General features: G+C 35.1%; 1 protein-coding gene across 3 annotated transcripts in view; it reads left to right on the forward strand.

The window, feature by feature from the left end:
* Positions 1–17,326, forward strand: part of LOC119838111 — a 57,841-nt gene extending 40,515 nt beyond the window's left edge. For 2 of the 3 annotated variants that reach the window (XM_038363925.1, XM_038363926.1), the window contains exons 7-14: positions 52–540; positions 1,096–1,370; positions 1,655–2,041; positions 5,223–5,380; positions 5,737–6,023; positions 14,559–14,722; positions 15,454–15,532; positions 15,970–17,326. In XM_038363925.1, coding sequence (XP_038219853.1) covers positions 52–540; positions 1,096–1,370; positions 1,655–2,041; positions 5,223–5,380; positions 5,737–6,023; positions 14,559–14,722; positions 15,454–15,532; positions 15,970–16,853 — 2,723 coding nt within the window. In that variant the 3' untranslated portion in view covers positions 16,854–17,326. The remainder of the gene's footprint in view (positions 1–51; positions 541–1,095; positions 1,371–1,654; positions 2,042–5,222; positions 5,381–5,736; positions 6,024–14,558; positions 14,723–15,453; positions 15,533–15,969) is intronic. The other variant, XM_038363927.1, reaches the window with a different exon arrangement.
* The last annotated feature ends 204 nt before the right edge of the window (positions 17,327–17,530 follow it).

Below are 17,530 nucleotides of genomic sequence, written 5' to 3' on the forward strand. Positions count from 1 at the left end.
GGGGACAAGTCGGTATCGCCGGACAGGGTCAAGCAACACAGCTGGGTGTAGGCCAAGTAGGACTCGGTGGCCAGGGACAATACTCACAAGTAGGAAGAGGCCAGGTTGGCATTGCTGGACAAGGTCAAACTAACCAATTCGGCATTGGCCAAGTAGGACAAGTAGGCGTCGGTGGCCAAGGACAGTACTCGCAAGTAGGAAGAGGACAAGTTGGTATCGCTGGACAAGGTCAAACTAACCAATACGGCGTCGGCCAAGTAGGTGTCGGTGGCCAAGGACAGTACTCGCAAGTCGGCAGAGGACAAGTGGGTGTAGTGGGACAGGGAGCCGGTCAAATCGGTGGACAAGGACAGTACGCTCAAGTTGGACGTGGTCAAATTGGTGTAGCTGGGCAAGGCGTAGCTACTCAGCTAGGGAACGGTCAAATTGGTGTAGTTGATCAGGGAGAATATACGCAACTAGGAAACGGTCAAATCGCTGTCAATGGTCGAGGACAATATGCGCAAGTTGGCAGGGGACAAATCGCTGTTGGCGGTGCAGGTAATTCGATTATACTTTTAAAGAAAATACAACTCTAAGAAACGTGTACATAAAGTTAGTTTAGTTAAAACTTCTAGGACGTGGGTTATAGGTGGCGATCTCTTATCATCAGGTGATATATATGCCCGTTTGCGAGCTCCATCATTGAACGGTTGATGAAAAATACCCAATAGCTTTTTACTTATACGATCGTGAGCATTTTTCCGTGAATATTGGTACATAAGAGTACTTATAAATCAAACTACTTATGTCACAGCTATTCTGACCATAAATTGAAAGCAATAAGACAATAGGCATAACAAGCGACTTAAGTATGATTACATAACGATAATTGTAAATATTGCGTTCGCAAGTAGCCGCGACATCCTGCTATGAATCATTAAATACCATTATGATGTCTTCTAATTATACCGATTAAAGCGACATTGCTATTCAATAAAAAGTATCTTTGATATTTCTCATTGATGCATTATTTTTTAATCACCTTCACTATGCATAATGCAGTTCCGGATATAATTATTTCGTAGCAATTACATCATTTTTCTTTCACTTTAGGTCAACTTGGTTCTGGTTCGCAAGTGAACAACGCATTTGCAAAGGGACAGTTCGGACAGGGTGGTATAGCTACTCAAGGACAGGGAGAGCTCGTGAGTCAAGGCCAGGGCCAACTGGTCTCGCAAGGACAGGGCCAGCTGGTCTCGCAGGGCCAAGGTCAGCTCGTTAGCCAGGGCCAAGGCCAACTGGTTAACCAGGGAACAGGTCAATATGTAAGCCAAGGAAAAGGACAATACAGCTTTGGAAGCAGTGGACAGTACGAACTAGGAGGACAGGTCAGTTTTTAGAATTTATATATATTTAAATATTTAGAAGTATTTGTATAACTTTTGAATCATCATAATTTTTACCTTTACCGGAATGAAGCATATATTGTACATTCAATTAACTTAATTAAAGTAGTATAAGTAGTTAGTATAGTAGTATAGTAGTATAGTAGTAGAAATCATATATAATTCTATGTTTTATACAAGTATCTTTGAAACCTAGCAAATATAACATATAGTAATCACATATTTCAGCTCTGTACAAACTTACAAAGACATATTTTTTATCATAGGGACAACAACAAGGTTTTGGAATTATAAGCCAAGCGCAAGGCCTCTCCAAAGCTTCAGGGCAGCTCGTGTCACAAGCTCAAGGCCAGTCGGTCTCGCAGGGCAAGGGACAGATCGTTTCGCAAGGGAAGGGACAAATCGTCTCGCAAGGGAAGGGCCAAATTGTAACCCAGGGCCAGGGTACCCTTGTGACGCAAGGTGGTGGATCTTACATCGAACAAGGCGAAGGCCAGACTGTATCCCAAGGTTTCGGCACTGGAATCAGACAGGGCCAGGGCTTCTCCGTCTCCCAAGGATCCGGATTTGGTGTTGAGAACGAGTACCAAGAGTCAGTACAACGGGTGTTCCTTCAAAGATACAATGGCGCTGGACAGTGCGGTATATTGAATGTAAGTTGATGATTAAATTATTGTAGTGTAGTTTGTGGTTGTTTGTGCGTGTTTGTTAATTTATTACACTAATTCATTGACATGAATAAACCCAAGATGCTTCTTTAGTCTTGTATAAATATCACAATCACAACTAAAGCGGAAAACGATGGTTAACGAATGAAGAATATGGTAATATATCTTGGCTCATTATAAAAAAACGCTATTATAAAATCATTCTATTTATAACGTTATTTTGAAAGAAAAAGATAACACGGACTATAAAATATATATTTAAAAGTAAAGAAGTTTCGTATTGAACAGACTTTCGTATATTTCAAGTAACGATACATTTGAAGAGGCATGGATATTGCGAGTCCTTGGGTAGCAATGAATGCTTTTATCATTGATTGTGAAAGGATAGATTCATTTGATAGTTGCCGAAGATAGCTTTGAGATCTCCGATAAGATATTGCGACAGTTAGTCATAGACTAATTTGTTATGTTATGTGACACAATGGTTATATTTATTATTATATTTATACAATAGTATTTGTATCGAAAATTAATCATTTATTTACATATATCTTAATATATTCGTAATTACAATTGACTTTTACATCATTGATTGTATTTATTACTAGCGGTCCGCCCCGGCTTTGCCCGTGGTACATATTTAGCCTATAGCCTTCCTCAATAAATGATCTAACACTGAAAGTATTTTTCAAATCGGACCAGTAGTTCTTGAGATTAGTGCGTTCAAACAAACAAACTCTTCAGCTTTATAATATTAGTATAGATAGGGCCTTAATTTCTCTTTTTATAATCTATGAGAAAATGTACATGTAAATTTTTATTTTAATTGTTTAAAGAGTCGTCAGATAACGATTCTTCTTAAAACCTAACTTGACATCCTTTTTAACACGTTTTTTTTTTTGCTTTTCTGATTGTTTATATGTAATCAACTTTAAACTCGATTAGACTTAAAACGGGCAGATTTAATTCAAACTTTGTACACTTATCAAGGATCGGTGATAATACAATAATTTTATTAGTTTATCTTATTATCTCGATTAGGTTTGACGGGATGAAGTAATATCCTTACGAAGCTAGTTAGACTTAGCTTATTCTATGATTGAAGCGTGTTTTTTAGTTTATTTTTTTAAGCATATTCATTCAAATAATGTAACATTTAATCCTAATATATAGGTTCAAGAACCAAACCTAGCGTTCATTTGACTCGTATTAAATATTCGTTTTATTCATATGACTAGCGTAATCGGGCAAAAGCTATTTGCTAAACCGAAGAATTTAACTCAGTATCAAATGTCATATAGAGTCAATAAGCTGATTCACTTGAAAGAGAAATCCTACTATCCTACTTAATATTATAAATGCGAAAGTTTGTAAGGATGTGTGTGTGTTTGTTGCTCTTTCACGCAAAAACTACTGAACCCATTGCAATGAAATTTGGTACGACAGCTTTACAACTGAAATAACATATAGGCAACTTTTTGTCCCGATATTCCTACGGGATACGGACTTACGCGTGTGAAACCGCGAGGCGCAGGTAGTATTACATAAGTCCACCAATTTTTTTCCATTTAGTGATAAATATTCTACGAATGATAATTTCAAGGTCAATTATAAAAACCTCTCTATTTAACCAGGAGTAAATGAGATTTAAGTTGTTAGTTACGAAATTGACTAATGATGATATGAGTTTTGAAATCGTTATAGTCCGAGTGACCGCTGTGATAATCTATATGATATGTTAATTTTTTAATATTTATGAATATTTGAATTTTATTGTGGTATTGAACTTGAATTGGCTATCTATACTACTGAATACTTAAATAATTTAAAGCTAAAATATAAAATTATATTTGTAATGGATACTTACAGTATTGCCAGTTTGTTTGACCGTTTCTTATAGAATTACTAAAAGAAATTAATGCAAAAAAAATTGTAGTTAATAATCGGCGCATGTATAACTACATTCTAGTTTATGTCATAAATGATAAGTTATTCCGTTAATACACCAGCGGTCTCTTGTACTATAACATCTTCATATAAGAATAAATTATATCTCCATAACATTATATATAATATTCTATCCATATATTACATATACTGTTTTGTAAAGGTCATTTAATAATTAGGAAGGTCAAAATAAATTTATTACTATATGCTTCTTTACATAAAAATAATAAACAAATATATAATCGATAAAAAAAAAACAATTATATAACACAATAGATATTATAAAACTTACCAAACTTACTACTTTTTTTTAAACTTATTTGGATATATTATGACGTCATCAACATATAATAATGTCATAGGTGACTCATAGAGTAATTAGTTTTTCTTATGAATAACAATACAATAATGTAAGATAATATTTGACTAAAGACAAAAAACAAAAGCGAAATACGAAAAGTATTTATAATAACTATAGATAATAATAAGATATATATAATTAATTAACTATATTATTATAACAATTAAGTAATACGAGTATAGGTTCGGAATTCAGTTTCTACAGCAAAAGTCAGAAACATTGACCTAAAGTGTAGTATTGTCTGTAAGCTTATTAGTAGACTAGCTGCGCCCTGCGGTTTCACCCGCGTAAGTCCGTATCCCATAGGAATATTGGGATAAAAAGTTGCCTATATGTTTTTTCAGTTGTTCAGCTATGTACGTATCAATTTTCATTCCAATCGGTTCAGTAGTTTATGCGTGAAAGTGCAACAAACACACACACACATCTTTACAAACTTTCGCATTTATAATATTAGTAGGATTGATAGATTCAGTTCTCTAGGGTTCCTTAGGGTCCTTTATGGTTATGCCTAATTTTCTTTTAAGGTATACAATAGCGTTGTAAGAGTACAGTCGTATCGAAATAAATAATTCGGTATCTTTTATAACAATTGAGTGGAAAAATTGATTTTAATTGAAGACTTAATGAATGACGAATTTATGAGGAATCGGAATGTCAAATGATAATTTTAGTTGTAGAAGAAAAGCAATGAATTTTGTTGTGTTTGATTTTATTCGAGTATTATACATTTACAATTCAGAAACAATGTATTTTTGTATGCGCTTAAAGACATGTAATATCGTAGTCTCCCCATGTCCACGCTCGCTATAAAATGAATAAATCGCTTTTAAAATGTGAATTTATTTTCGTCACCAGCCTCAAAAGCCTTACGGCAACAAGAACGACCTGGAAGTAGACTTCGCGGAGATCCCCTGGCAAGCCATGGTGCTTCTGCAGACCAACAGAAGCCTTCTGTGCGGTGGTGTGATCACTAGACCAGATGTGGTTGTCACTTCGGCTGCCTGCGTTGAGGGGTATGTGTGTTTTTTATTTTTCTGTTTATTCGTTTGTGTTGAGCCTTGGAACTGATGAAAAAAAGCTATTGGCAAGCTCATTAAGCGAAGAAGACTATAGGATATATTAAAGCGGAGCATATAAAATTTTGAAATTACACGGACGGAGGGAAATAAATGTGTCTATTATATATTATAAAAATCATTCTTATGATTATAACTTCTTTGATCAATTCATTTGCGACATAAATGACCATTTTTTATTGCATGTCAACGTCAGATGTAACGTCAAAACAGACCAACCTAAAAAACTAAAATGGCAGGTCACAAAAAAAAGAAAAAAACATCAAAAATTCTAAATTCAAATCGTTCCACAGACTCGACGCCAAGAACGTGCTGATCAAGGGCGGCGAATGGAAACTTGGAATCGACGACGAACCTCTACCCTTCCAGATTGTTCAAGTCAAGACAATATTGCGCCATCCGTTCTATCGCCGCGGCAGTCTCCTATACGACGCTGCCATCCTGGTACTTAGCGAGAACCTGAGGCTGGCGAAGAACATCAACCCCATATGCTTGCCTAGTACACAAGACACATTGGACGCCTTTTATAATGGCGCTGGCGAATGCATCGTCACTGGTTGGGGCAAGATTGTACTGCAAGGTAAGTCTGAATGGCTTGGCTCTGCTAGTTATTTGTTGTCATTTTCTAGAAACGAGAACAAGTTATCTTCTGGATTCTTCTATAATTCTGAAGCAATTCGATCCTGAAACCCGATAAAATTTCAATAAGATTGCGAAAATTTATTACGTATGTACAAAAATTGTTAAAAGACCACCAGGTTGCCTGGAAGAGACCACTACTAAGTTATCAGGCGTAAAACTGCACTCTCTATACATAAGTTTTTAAGTAGTCTTTGGTTATTTCAAGTTATTAATAAAGCTATATTATAATAGTTTACAACTACTTGCAATGCTTAGAGATGTCTACACTAGACACATTTTGTCCTCTCATCATTTAGGGGCATGAAAAATGGAACTCAGCAGATACTCAAACCTTATCGATAGGCACTCGAAATATCATAAAAATCGTTCCAGCCGTTACGGAGTAATTTGTTAACAAACCCCGCGACACCATTATTTTTATATTAGATTAGTCAATACACCGTTTTCACATCCGTTATTAAACATCGCGTGTGATATTTCGAAACGAAATTCCTATCTTCACATGTTGACCCCGGAATAATTTTATTTACGTAATTATCTTGCATCAAATATATAGTAACAGCTGATGCGAATTACATGCTAGGACACTCCTATCCTACTAATCCTACTAATATTATAAATGCGAAAGTTTGTAAGGATGTGTGTGTTTGTTGCTCTTTCATGCAAAAACTATAGAATTGATTGCAATGAAATTTGCTACGTAGACAGCTGGACAACTGGAACAACATATGGGCAACTTTTTATCCCGATATTCCTACGGGATACGGACTTACGCGGGTGAAATCGCGGGGCGCAGCTAGTAAATAATATTTGAAATCGGTTCATTAGTTCCAGAGATCAACTAGTGCAAACACACGAACGCTTCAGTTTTCTATTAGTAGTGCCCACATATAGAGTCTAGAGATATATAAATTATTAAAAATAGTCAATTAGCATTTTTTATTCAACAACTCACTTCACAGAGTTTCACTTCGCACCTATTTCTTGAAGATTCTTATTTGGGTGATAAATTTATTCGAAATTAGCTGCGCCCCGCGGTTTAGTCCGTATCCCGTAGGAATATCGGGATAAAAAGTTACCTATATGTTATTCCAGTTGTCCAGCTATCTATGTACCAAATTTCATTGCAATCGGTTCAGTAGTTTTCGCGTAAAGGTTAACAAACACACACACACATCCTTACAAACTTTCGCATTTATAATATTAGTAGGATTTTAAAACTTATCATAAAACTTATAATGAAACTTTTCTACAAAAAAGGTCACCTACACCCCTGGGGGGGGAGTTACACTCCAGATTCTAAAATGGGACTAAATGACAATAACTCTCTATCAAACACAGAAAGAATCACATCAATCTGTTAAAAATCCACTGAGTTATCCAGTAACATAACCCAACAATACATCGAATTAAGAATCTCCTTCGATTTAGGGTTTTTTTAAATTTATTTATTATCGGAATAAAGGAAACAGCATTGTAGTAAACGGTTTTAATTGCCGATGGTTCTAATCGTTTTTATCGCTGATGAAGCAGCGAAAGCATTTCCCTTGTGGGTTCGAATCCTGCCTTGTGTTATATTTTCTATTCTTTCAAAATTTCTCATTTACATCTATATTTGTGAAGCAATTAATAACAATAAATATATACAAAAAATAGGTGTGAAATTACATTGCTATATTATAAAGACTTGTACGGTCAACAAATAATGTGGCTGGCCAATTTTTAATTTAAAAATTCTCAAAAGACCTGGAAAATAGCAATTATTGTGTTTACATAAGTGTTATGTCAAAATTGTATTGTTATTGAAACGAAAACCCAAAGGAAAGTGGGAGTCGTGTTTTGTAGGTCAGTGTCGATAGTACCGTCAGCAAAACAGTCACTACACAAAAGTTTTTTCTTTATGCTTTTAAGTATATTTTTAAAAAGAGTATGATGGGCTGAATTTTTTTAATAATGAAATATTAGTGTTGCGCCCCGGCTATGTCCGATGTACATATAGCACTCAGGGATTCCGTATGTACCTAATGGTGAATTTTTTAAATCAGTTGGGAAAAAATAAATTTCAATACATGTCATGAAAATAAAATTCGGCCAAGTGTGAGTCGGATTCGCGCCCCAAGGTTCCCGTACAAATAAGCATCTACAAAAATATAGACATAAAAGAAAAAATTTTTGAAGTCGATTAAATAATTGTATTAAAAAAGAGGAGAGAAAGAAACTTAAAATAAAAAGTACTTGCTACATATAATCAATTACAGGTCTAATAAATTTGATAGCATGAAAAAAGTTTTTGAACCCACATGGTCAGACTAACCAAAAATATATCATCCATATAATATATCATACGATACCTGTTCGCCCCGGTTTCACCCATGGTATATATAGCCTATGTCACTCAGTGTAATTGCAGCTTTCTAATGGTGTAAGAATCATTGAAATCGGTCCAGCCGTTCCCGCATGAAGGCGTGACCAAGGGACATATACCTATTTCTATATACATAGATAAATAATCATGGATGAGTCTATTGAAATATAACCAGTTACATGCAAATAATTCCAGGGTTGTCAACTAACAGTTTTTTGTGATGCCACTTTTAGTGTGGCAACCCTAAAGTTATATTTAATCAGCATCATCGCCCCACAGATTATACAAGCTTAACCATATTTAACATTGAATATGAATTATTTGGTGACGAATAATATTAAAAATTCCTCACGTATTTTAATATTTAGGTGTCATTGTATGTTTTGACTGGTTTATGATTTTCTAATAATTATTTATGTATGGATAAATGATTATATTATGAACGCATTTTTTTATAAAACGATGACTCTAAAGTATTTTTTACGTTTGTATGCCCAACTTTGAAGGTTTTATTAGGAATCGTTAGTTTTTTAACACTAGCTGTCCGCCCCGGCTGCATCCGTGTATATCCTATACTCCTATAGCATTCGGGGATCTTATCTGTCTACCGGTGAAGGAATTTTTGACATCGATCCAGTAGCTTCTTAGATTAGCGCGTTCAAACTAACAAAATCTTCATGTAATAAATAACACAAACATTATAGAAGTTTTGTCGACTCACTTTTGTATAATCAGCTTTTAAATTTCTCCATTTATTCTACTAATATTATAAACGCCAAAGTTTGTAAGTATGGATAGATAGATGTGTGGATGTTTGTTCATCTTTCACCCGATAACGAGTTATCATATCTATATTAGATTTGGTATAGAGATAAAGTCTGGATTACATAAGCTACTTTTTATCCGACCACGAATGACGCCACGGGTCATAGCTAGTATATGATATTTATTTATTACTCTTCTTATTAGAGATAATTCTAATAGACGTAAGATATAAGAAGAGGGGCTTGTAATAGAATTGTTTTAATTGTATGAATAATGTAGGCTTATGTTAAAAATCTTTTAAATGTACAGGGAATATTTATTATACTAGCTGTTCGCCCCGGCTTCGCCCGTGGTACATATATAGTCTATGTTACTCGTGGATAATGTAGCTTTCGAATAGTGAAAGAATTTTTAAAATCGGTCCAGTAGTTTTTGAGCCTATTCATTACAACCAAACAAACAAAGTTTTCCTCTTTATAATATTAGTGTAGATTATTCAGGGTGATATTAATTTCCAAATACACAGTTTATCTGCTAATTAATTTTAAAAATAACTCAACTCGCTGTCTTAAAACGAATGGTTTAGCTATGTTGACCTTTTAATATATACATAACAAAAACCGTGCGAATCTCTTACAATATTACGTTAATAACTTAATTTAAATAATGGTCAAGCGTGGGCTTCATTATCATAGAAACAACATACTAGCTGCGCCTTGAGGTTTCACCCGCGTAAGTCCGTATCCCGTAGGAATATCGAAATAAAAAGTTGCTTATATGTTATTCCAGATATCCAGTTGTCTACGTACCAAATTTCATTGCAATCGGTTCAGTAGTTTTTGCGTGAAAGAGCAACAAACACACACACATCCTTACAAACTTTCGCATTTATAATACCAGCTGCGCCCCGCGGTTTCATCCGCGTAAGTTCGTATCCCGTAAGAAAAACGAAATAAAATGTTGCGTATATGTTATTCCAGATATCCAGTTGTCTACGTACCAAATTTCGTTGCAATCGTTTCAGTAGTTTTTGCGTGAAAGAGCAACAAACATCCTTATAAACTTTCGCATTTATAATATTAGTAGGATGTTAAAAGCACAAACTAAGGTTTGTTATAAATAAAATAAATCGAAAATGGTCATATACATTTTTATACTGAACTTTAGTCATGATTACTAGATAATTTTATTCAAGCTATATGTTTGTATGTAAATTAGATAACTAGTTTCGACCTTCATCATCACAATAGGTGAAGTCCAGTTCAAAATATTAAACATTGATGACATCAGTTACGGGTTTTACATTTGGTCAATACGTTTTTTAGTTAATAGTTGAGATTCTAGTTGATGGCTTTTACAAATCTGGTAGAATAGATTATTGTGTATAAAGCTGGTCTATTATAGATATGTTTTTCCTTGGCTTCATCTGTGACTTAGGGATAATATAAGATAAATAATAAAAAATTATTTATATCGCCAATATTATATCTTCATAACTATATACATTGCCTCTTAAACTAGAAAAACTCTTTCTTCTTAGATGCGTTTTAAATTGTCTTAAAAATCCATTGCTATAAAAATATAATAGAAAAGTCTTTTAAAATATAATAAAAAATGTGTTGAAAACATAATATATTTCTACAAATTTGGATCTATCGTAATGAAATACACTTTTTAACATTTTTAACTAATAAAAAAGCACGGTTTTACGCAGGTAATCGTCATGATTTTTTCACAAAACATTGTTTTAAGCAACACAGTAGTTTAATAGTGATTGATTACTTGATACTAATAAGAGACTTTTAGTAATTCGCATGTGTGTGTGAGTGTGGTCTGTGTGTGTGACTGATAGAGCTGACTGATGCCTTATCGTATCCTACTCCTACTAATATTATAAATGCGAAAGTTTGTAAGAATGTGTGTGTGTTTGTTGCTCTTTCACGCATAACCTACTGAACCGATTGCAATGAAATTTGGTACGTGGACAGCTGGATAAGTGGAATAACACGTAAGTAACTTTTTATCCCGGTATTCCTATGGGATACGGACTTACGAGTTACGCGGGTGAAACCGCGGGGCACAGCTAGTATTGCATAAATGAGTGAGTGAATGATATTGAAAATTATTAAACCAGTACGAATTGAAATTATTAATTCGTGATTATCATTTTTTAGAACTTTAAGTGCATGATAGGTTAGAGTTTTTAAATGTAGGGTTAAATAAAAATTAAATACTTTTTTTGTTGACGGTACAAGCTGGTTCGTCCCAACGGGTTTGCTTCCGAACTGGTTTTGGTTGTCTTCATGGCATTGCATAAGAACCTAATTATTTTTATCTTCTCTTGTTGCATCCTATATATGAACGGATAAACAAAATATGCGATTATTTTATTACAAGGTGTTTCACCCGACTGTACTTAACTTTCTCATACATGTTGCGATTTAAACAGTTATTTATAGCACAAATAATATCAGCGAAAATTAAAAACACATCCGTTTATGAGATGCGCGAAAACTAACTACCAAAAAATCTAGCCTTTTATTATGATGCAACAACGTATTGCTAGCTAGCGTTAACACGCGACGTCACTTGCGTGGTACACGAGTAATAAGCTTAGGTGCATATCCAGACTATAGTCTATCTCTGTACCAAATTTCATATAGATACAATAAGTTGTTTTCGCGTGATAGAGTAGCAAACATCCATACATTATTACATATATTTAATATTAATAGGATTATGTTTCTAAATCAACCTGCATTGACAGAAACCTATTTTTGCGCATTTAAATATATAAAGATTCAAATCGCTTGATGTTTTCGTCACCACTATTCAAATATTTTACAATCAATTAAAAGATGGCCGCTGCAATTAATAAAATTGCTCAAAATGACCTCGATGGCAATGTTTGTTTTAATAATAGAGATGGTATATTATGGTAATGTTTATTATAATTTTGCTTTGTTGAAAATTATGGATAACAACCTATAAATCCTACTATCCTACTTAATATTATAAATGCGAAAGTTTGTAAGGATGTGTGTGTGTTTGTTGCTCTTTCACGCATAAACTACTGAACCGATTACAATAAAATTTGGTACATAGACAGCTGGACAACTGGAATAACATATAGGCAACTTTTTATCCCGATATTCCTACGGGACACGGAATTACGCGGGTGAAACCGCGGGGCGCAGCTAGTAAGAAATAAAACAGTGCATAAGGTACAGCCTAGTGACAGACGGACGGACAGCGAAGTCTTGGTAATAGGGTCCAGTTATACCCTCTTGGTATGGAACCCTAATATAATAAAATCACCCGTACATTTGTGTTTATTTGTCCTCGTGTCTCATGAAAAATTCAACATACAAGATGCATCGTTAAATTTGAATAACAAATTTAGACAGACACTAAACTTAGGTATTAAATATTTGAGCCTAGGAATATGAAAATTAGCATAGTTAAAGGATTTTCGCAACGCTACAGGGTCGTATGTGCCACGGTATGGAATTAACTTACCGACTTCAAAAAAGATTCGTAATTCGACTGTATTTTTTTTTGTTTGACCCATCATGCATTTTTACTTGGTGATCCGATTTTGTATCTATAATATCAATGCGCGTAATGATATTTTTAACCGACTTCCAAAAAAAGGAAGTTTTCCATTCGACTGCTATTATATTTTATTGGCGTCTCATATATTTTTGGAGGTGACCCGATTTTTGGTAAGATTTATTTAAAAGCTGGTCCCTCTTATGTGGTATAACAATTTTGCCTAATTGTGACGATTACATCCATTAAAAAAAATTATGTTAAAAGGAGTTATATCGAATATCCAGTTTAGTTAATTTTAAAATAAAAATAATTTTACCCTCCTATTGTCCTAAAAAATCTTCCTATTTTCTAACATCCTACAGCAACAAGCAAGCTTAGCAACGTGAACAATAATGTGATATATATCTCACTAGCTACGCCCCGCGGTTTCACCCGCGTAAATCCATATCCCGTAGGAATATCGGGATAAAAAGTTGCCTATATGTTATTCCGGTTGTCCAGCTGTCTACCTACCAAATTTCATTGCAATCGGTTCAGTAGTTTTTGCGTGAAAGAGCAACAAACACACACATCCTTATAAACTTTCGCATTTATAATATTAGTAGGATTAGTAGGATTTCTCTTCGAAGTGAATCAGTTTATTGACTCTATATGACATTTAATACTGAGGTAAAATTCTCCAGTTAAGCGAATAGCTTTTGCCCGATTACGCTAGTTGATATGAATAAAACGAATATTTAATGCCAGTCAAATAAAACACTAGGTTAGGTTCTTGAACCTAAGTTATTCCAGCCTTGTGTTAACTTACCTCGATCTAAGTATTTTTTGTGTAAACAGTGTGACCGTCAAAACGACTGGTAATTTATGCATTTTTGGTAGTTTCTAGGTATTAAATAGGTGTTAAGTCATTGACGATCAGGCACTAAAATTTTATAGGCATTGCAAAATTGCTATGTTACGACATGGGTTATGGTAGGCTTTAAATATATTTATAATTGGTATATTATGGCTTATATGTTATTTATGAAGTTAATACGATATCCTACTAATATTATAAAATTCGAAAGTTTGTGAGGATGGATGTATGTGTATGTGTATGTTTGTTATTCTTTCACGCAAAAACTACTAAACCGATTGCAATGAAATTTGGTACGTATATAGCTGGATAACTGGAATAACGTATAGGCAACTTTTTATTCCGATATTACTACGAGATACAGACTTACGCGGGAGAAACCGCGGGGCGCAGCTAGTATGCTATAAAACAACATTCATACTCAAGTTGCGATTTGAAAGGTAGTTTAAAATAGATTATTTAACTTCACTTATTATCAGCTGTATTTATTTGACAGATATATATTTTCTATAAAAATGCACGGGAACCCAGTAAACATAATGCCTTTCTCTAGTAAAAGTTTCATTGAAATCGATTTAACTGTTCCAGGTAGTCTCGCCTAAAATAGATTAAGCACATTCTTTGGTCATCTTCATCATCAGCCCATATATGTTCTTACTGCAGGGGCCTACTAGAGTTGTGAAGTCCCGTGTCCCCTAGTGGGGTATGGGGCAGATTATACACCTGTTCCACTGATCGATTTTCTTTATGAAGTAGGTGATCAGCCTTATGTGTCCTGGCAGACCGATACATTTTTGAGTCCCCACTAGGGATCAAAACTAGGACTGCTACCATAGAGTTAGTCAAACTCACCCACTAAGACAGCTCAGGCTAGTCAAGCGTGGGTAGGCCACATAATGTAACTGCATATTCATCTAATAATTTATTTCCAGCTCATCTTGAAGGCGCCATCATGCACAGTATGAACGTGTCCCTAATCAACCCTGGGGAGTGCCAGGCTAAGCTGTCCTCCGACTACCCTCACCTTCTGGAACAGTACAGTGAGGATAGCTGCGTATGCGGTCAGCCCACCAACCCTCTGAATAATATTTGCAAGGTGAGGTTAATTAACGAATTCCAATGAGTGTTTTTCTTGTCCGATTCATCTGTATATAGAAACTATACATTATAATGATATATATATATATATATATATATATATATATATATATATATATATATATATATATATATATATATATATATATATATATATATAATGATAGTACTCTCAGACTATATCATATACTAAATAAATCTATCATATCACTACATAGTATAAAACAGAGTCGCTTTCTCTGTCCCTATGATCCTATGTATGCTTAAATCTTTAAAACTACGCAACGGATTTCGATTTCTGTTTTTTAAATAGATAGAGTGATTCAAGAGGAAGGTTTATATGTATAATAAAATCTATTAAACTACTCTGAATTAACGGGTGCGATGTCGCGGTAAAAGCTAGTAGAATATATAAAATAGTAAAGTACAATACTGGTAGCTTCATTTGTTTTATACTATGTAGTGATAGATCAGACTGAATGAATCAGATTGTCATATATACATAATTTTTGTATTTTCTAATGCCATAACTGGGCAACTTAGATGGTGGTTCGCCTGATGGTAAGCGCTCACCACCGCCCATGAATATTCGTAGACGTAGTGCCTCTGCAAATGCGCTGCCCCCTTTTAAGGGGAAAGGGATAAGGAAAGGATTGACGACTAGAGAGAAGGAATGGACTGTAATTGTGTATTTAGTATAAAGATTGATATATTGTCTTTAATTTCCAGGTGGATATTGGAAGCGCTCTGGCCTGCACAAGCGGTGATGGCAGATACGTGATGCGCGGCGTCTACTCTTGGGACTCTGGTCAGTATTTATCGCACTTAGTTAAATGTGATAATTTCTTATGAAAGCGCAATTTTTTTTTTTTTTTTAATTCATGATAGGGAAGCGCTTGACCACGATCTCGCCTGATGGTTAGTTGAGATGTGGTCTAAGATGGAGCGCGCTTCCCTAGAAGGAATTAATTATTGTTAAAGCATTTGTGTTGTTAAATTGTTAATTAATAAATACATTATTTCGGGATAGTTACATAGATGTCCTAAAAACAAGTTAAAATATAACGATTTAAAATGGTTGTATATATAACTTTATTCTGTAAATTTGATTTGATGTCTTGAAAACAGAATGCTGATTAGCGGCTCATAGCTTAAACGAAGTTAATTAAAAATCAATCGCTAGCCAATGTGCGAGGATTCTTTCAACAGTTTATCACATTACTGACAATGGCCTCCTCTCCACAGGTTGTCAAGTCGGCAATCAAATAGCTTCGTTCTACAAATTCGACTTGGAGTGGTACGAATGGGCCATCGGACTCATAGAGAGCGTGCGCTTCTCACAATTCACCAAAGTGACAACTGGTAAATACACTGGACAGATCAACGGTGGCATCAAAGGCAGCCAGTTCGGAGGTGGAGTTAAAACCAACCAATTTGGCGGTGCAGTCAAGACCTCCCAATTCGGTAAAGCCCAGTTTGGAAGCGGCGGGTCAACACAGTTCGGCGGTGTTACTGGTTCGTTGAACAAGGGATCTGCTATCTCAACTGGCTCCCAGGGCGTCGGTTTCACGGGTGTTAAGGCTTTTGCGGTTTCTGGAAAGGGACAGTTCGGCTTCGAGCAAGGCTCCGGCTTGGCTGGACAGAACGAAGGTCTAGCTAACGGCCAATTCGGTACGGGACAACTCAGTCAATTCGCTTCTGGAAAATTCGGTACTGGACAGGTGGGTTTCGAATCGGCCGACTTCAACGGCCAAATCAAATCGCCGATCACCAGCAACGCGTACAGCGCGACGTACTCCGAGAAGAAAGTGTTCCAAACCGAACCAAAGATCATTTCGTTCACAACGAAACCTGAAATAGTGACGTTCACAACGAAACCTGAGATATTCACATACACCACGAAACCCAAAATTATAACCTACACCACCAAACCGAAGATAATAACTTACACAACGAAACCAAAAATCATCACCTATACCACCAAACCACAGATTATCACCTACGAGACTTCTGGAAGCGGAACGAATCCGCAGTACGTAGCACCGGGTGTCACATTCAACCCCAGTTTCTCGGAACTAGTGGGCGCCCACTCCCACACTTCTACATGCAAGTGTCTGGAGAACAAATAAACACGCCCCGACAAACCCGTGCCATATCTTTCGACATTCTAAACATTTTCGACCCACACAAAATAACTCCCGGTTCCTAATGAGTTACCGAAATTTCAATATCAAAATCGAATCGAAACACGACATTTCTTTATTTATATTCGATGTAAATATGTAGGTTATATTTAATATGGTTAGATCGTATATATGTAACGGCTTAGAGTTAAAAAACTGCCATTTTGTTATTTTATAAGCGCAACGTATTTAAGAGAAGTATTTTTGACGTCTTTTTTTAATTAGATTTTTGACCATTTCGCATCAATTCGCCGAAGTGGTCGACTCTCTAATACGATTGGTATAAGTGAAATAAGTGTATTTTTATATAAAATTTTGCATAAAAATGATGAAGTATTTAGTCAATATGTGTTATATGTATTGATGTTATTTCTAATTGTATGATTAGGATTAATTAATAAATGGAAGTAATTTACATATTTGCTTGTTTCATTTTAACGCACACACATCCTTACAAACTTTCACATTTATAATATTAGTAGTACATTTTAAAATATACGCTCGTGTCGGCTCCGCCCGGGTATTAAGATTCCTGTTATATCACAAGCATTTTATCGGGATAAAAGTATCACATCACCCAAGTCAGCTCTTACCCTATCTGTACACCAAATTTCATCAAAATC

This window comes from Zerene cesonia, unplaced genomic scaffold (genome assembly GCF_012273895.1).
Source record: "Zerene cesonia ecotype Mississippi unplaced genomic scaffold, Zerene_cesonia_1.1 Zces_u001, whole genome shotgun sequence".
Classification (NCBI taxonomy): domain Eukaryota; kingdom Metazoa; phylum Arthropoda; class Insecta; order Lepidoptera; family Pieridae; genus Zerene; species Zerene cesonia.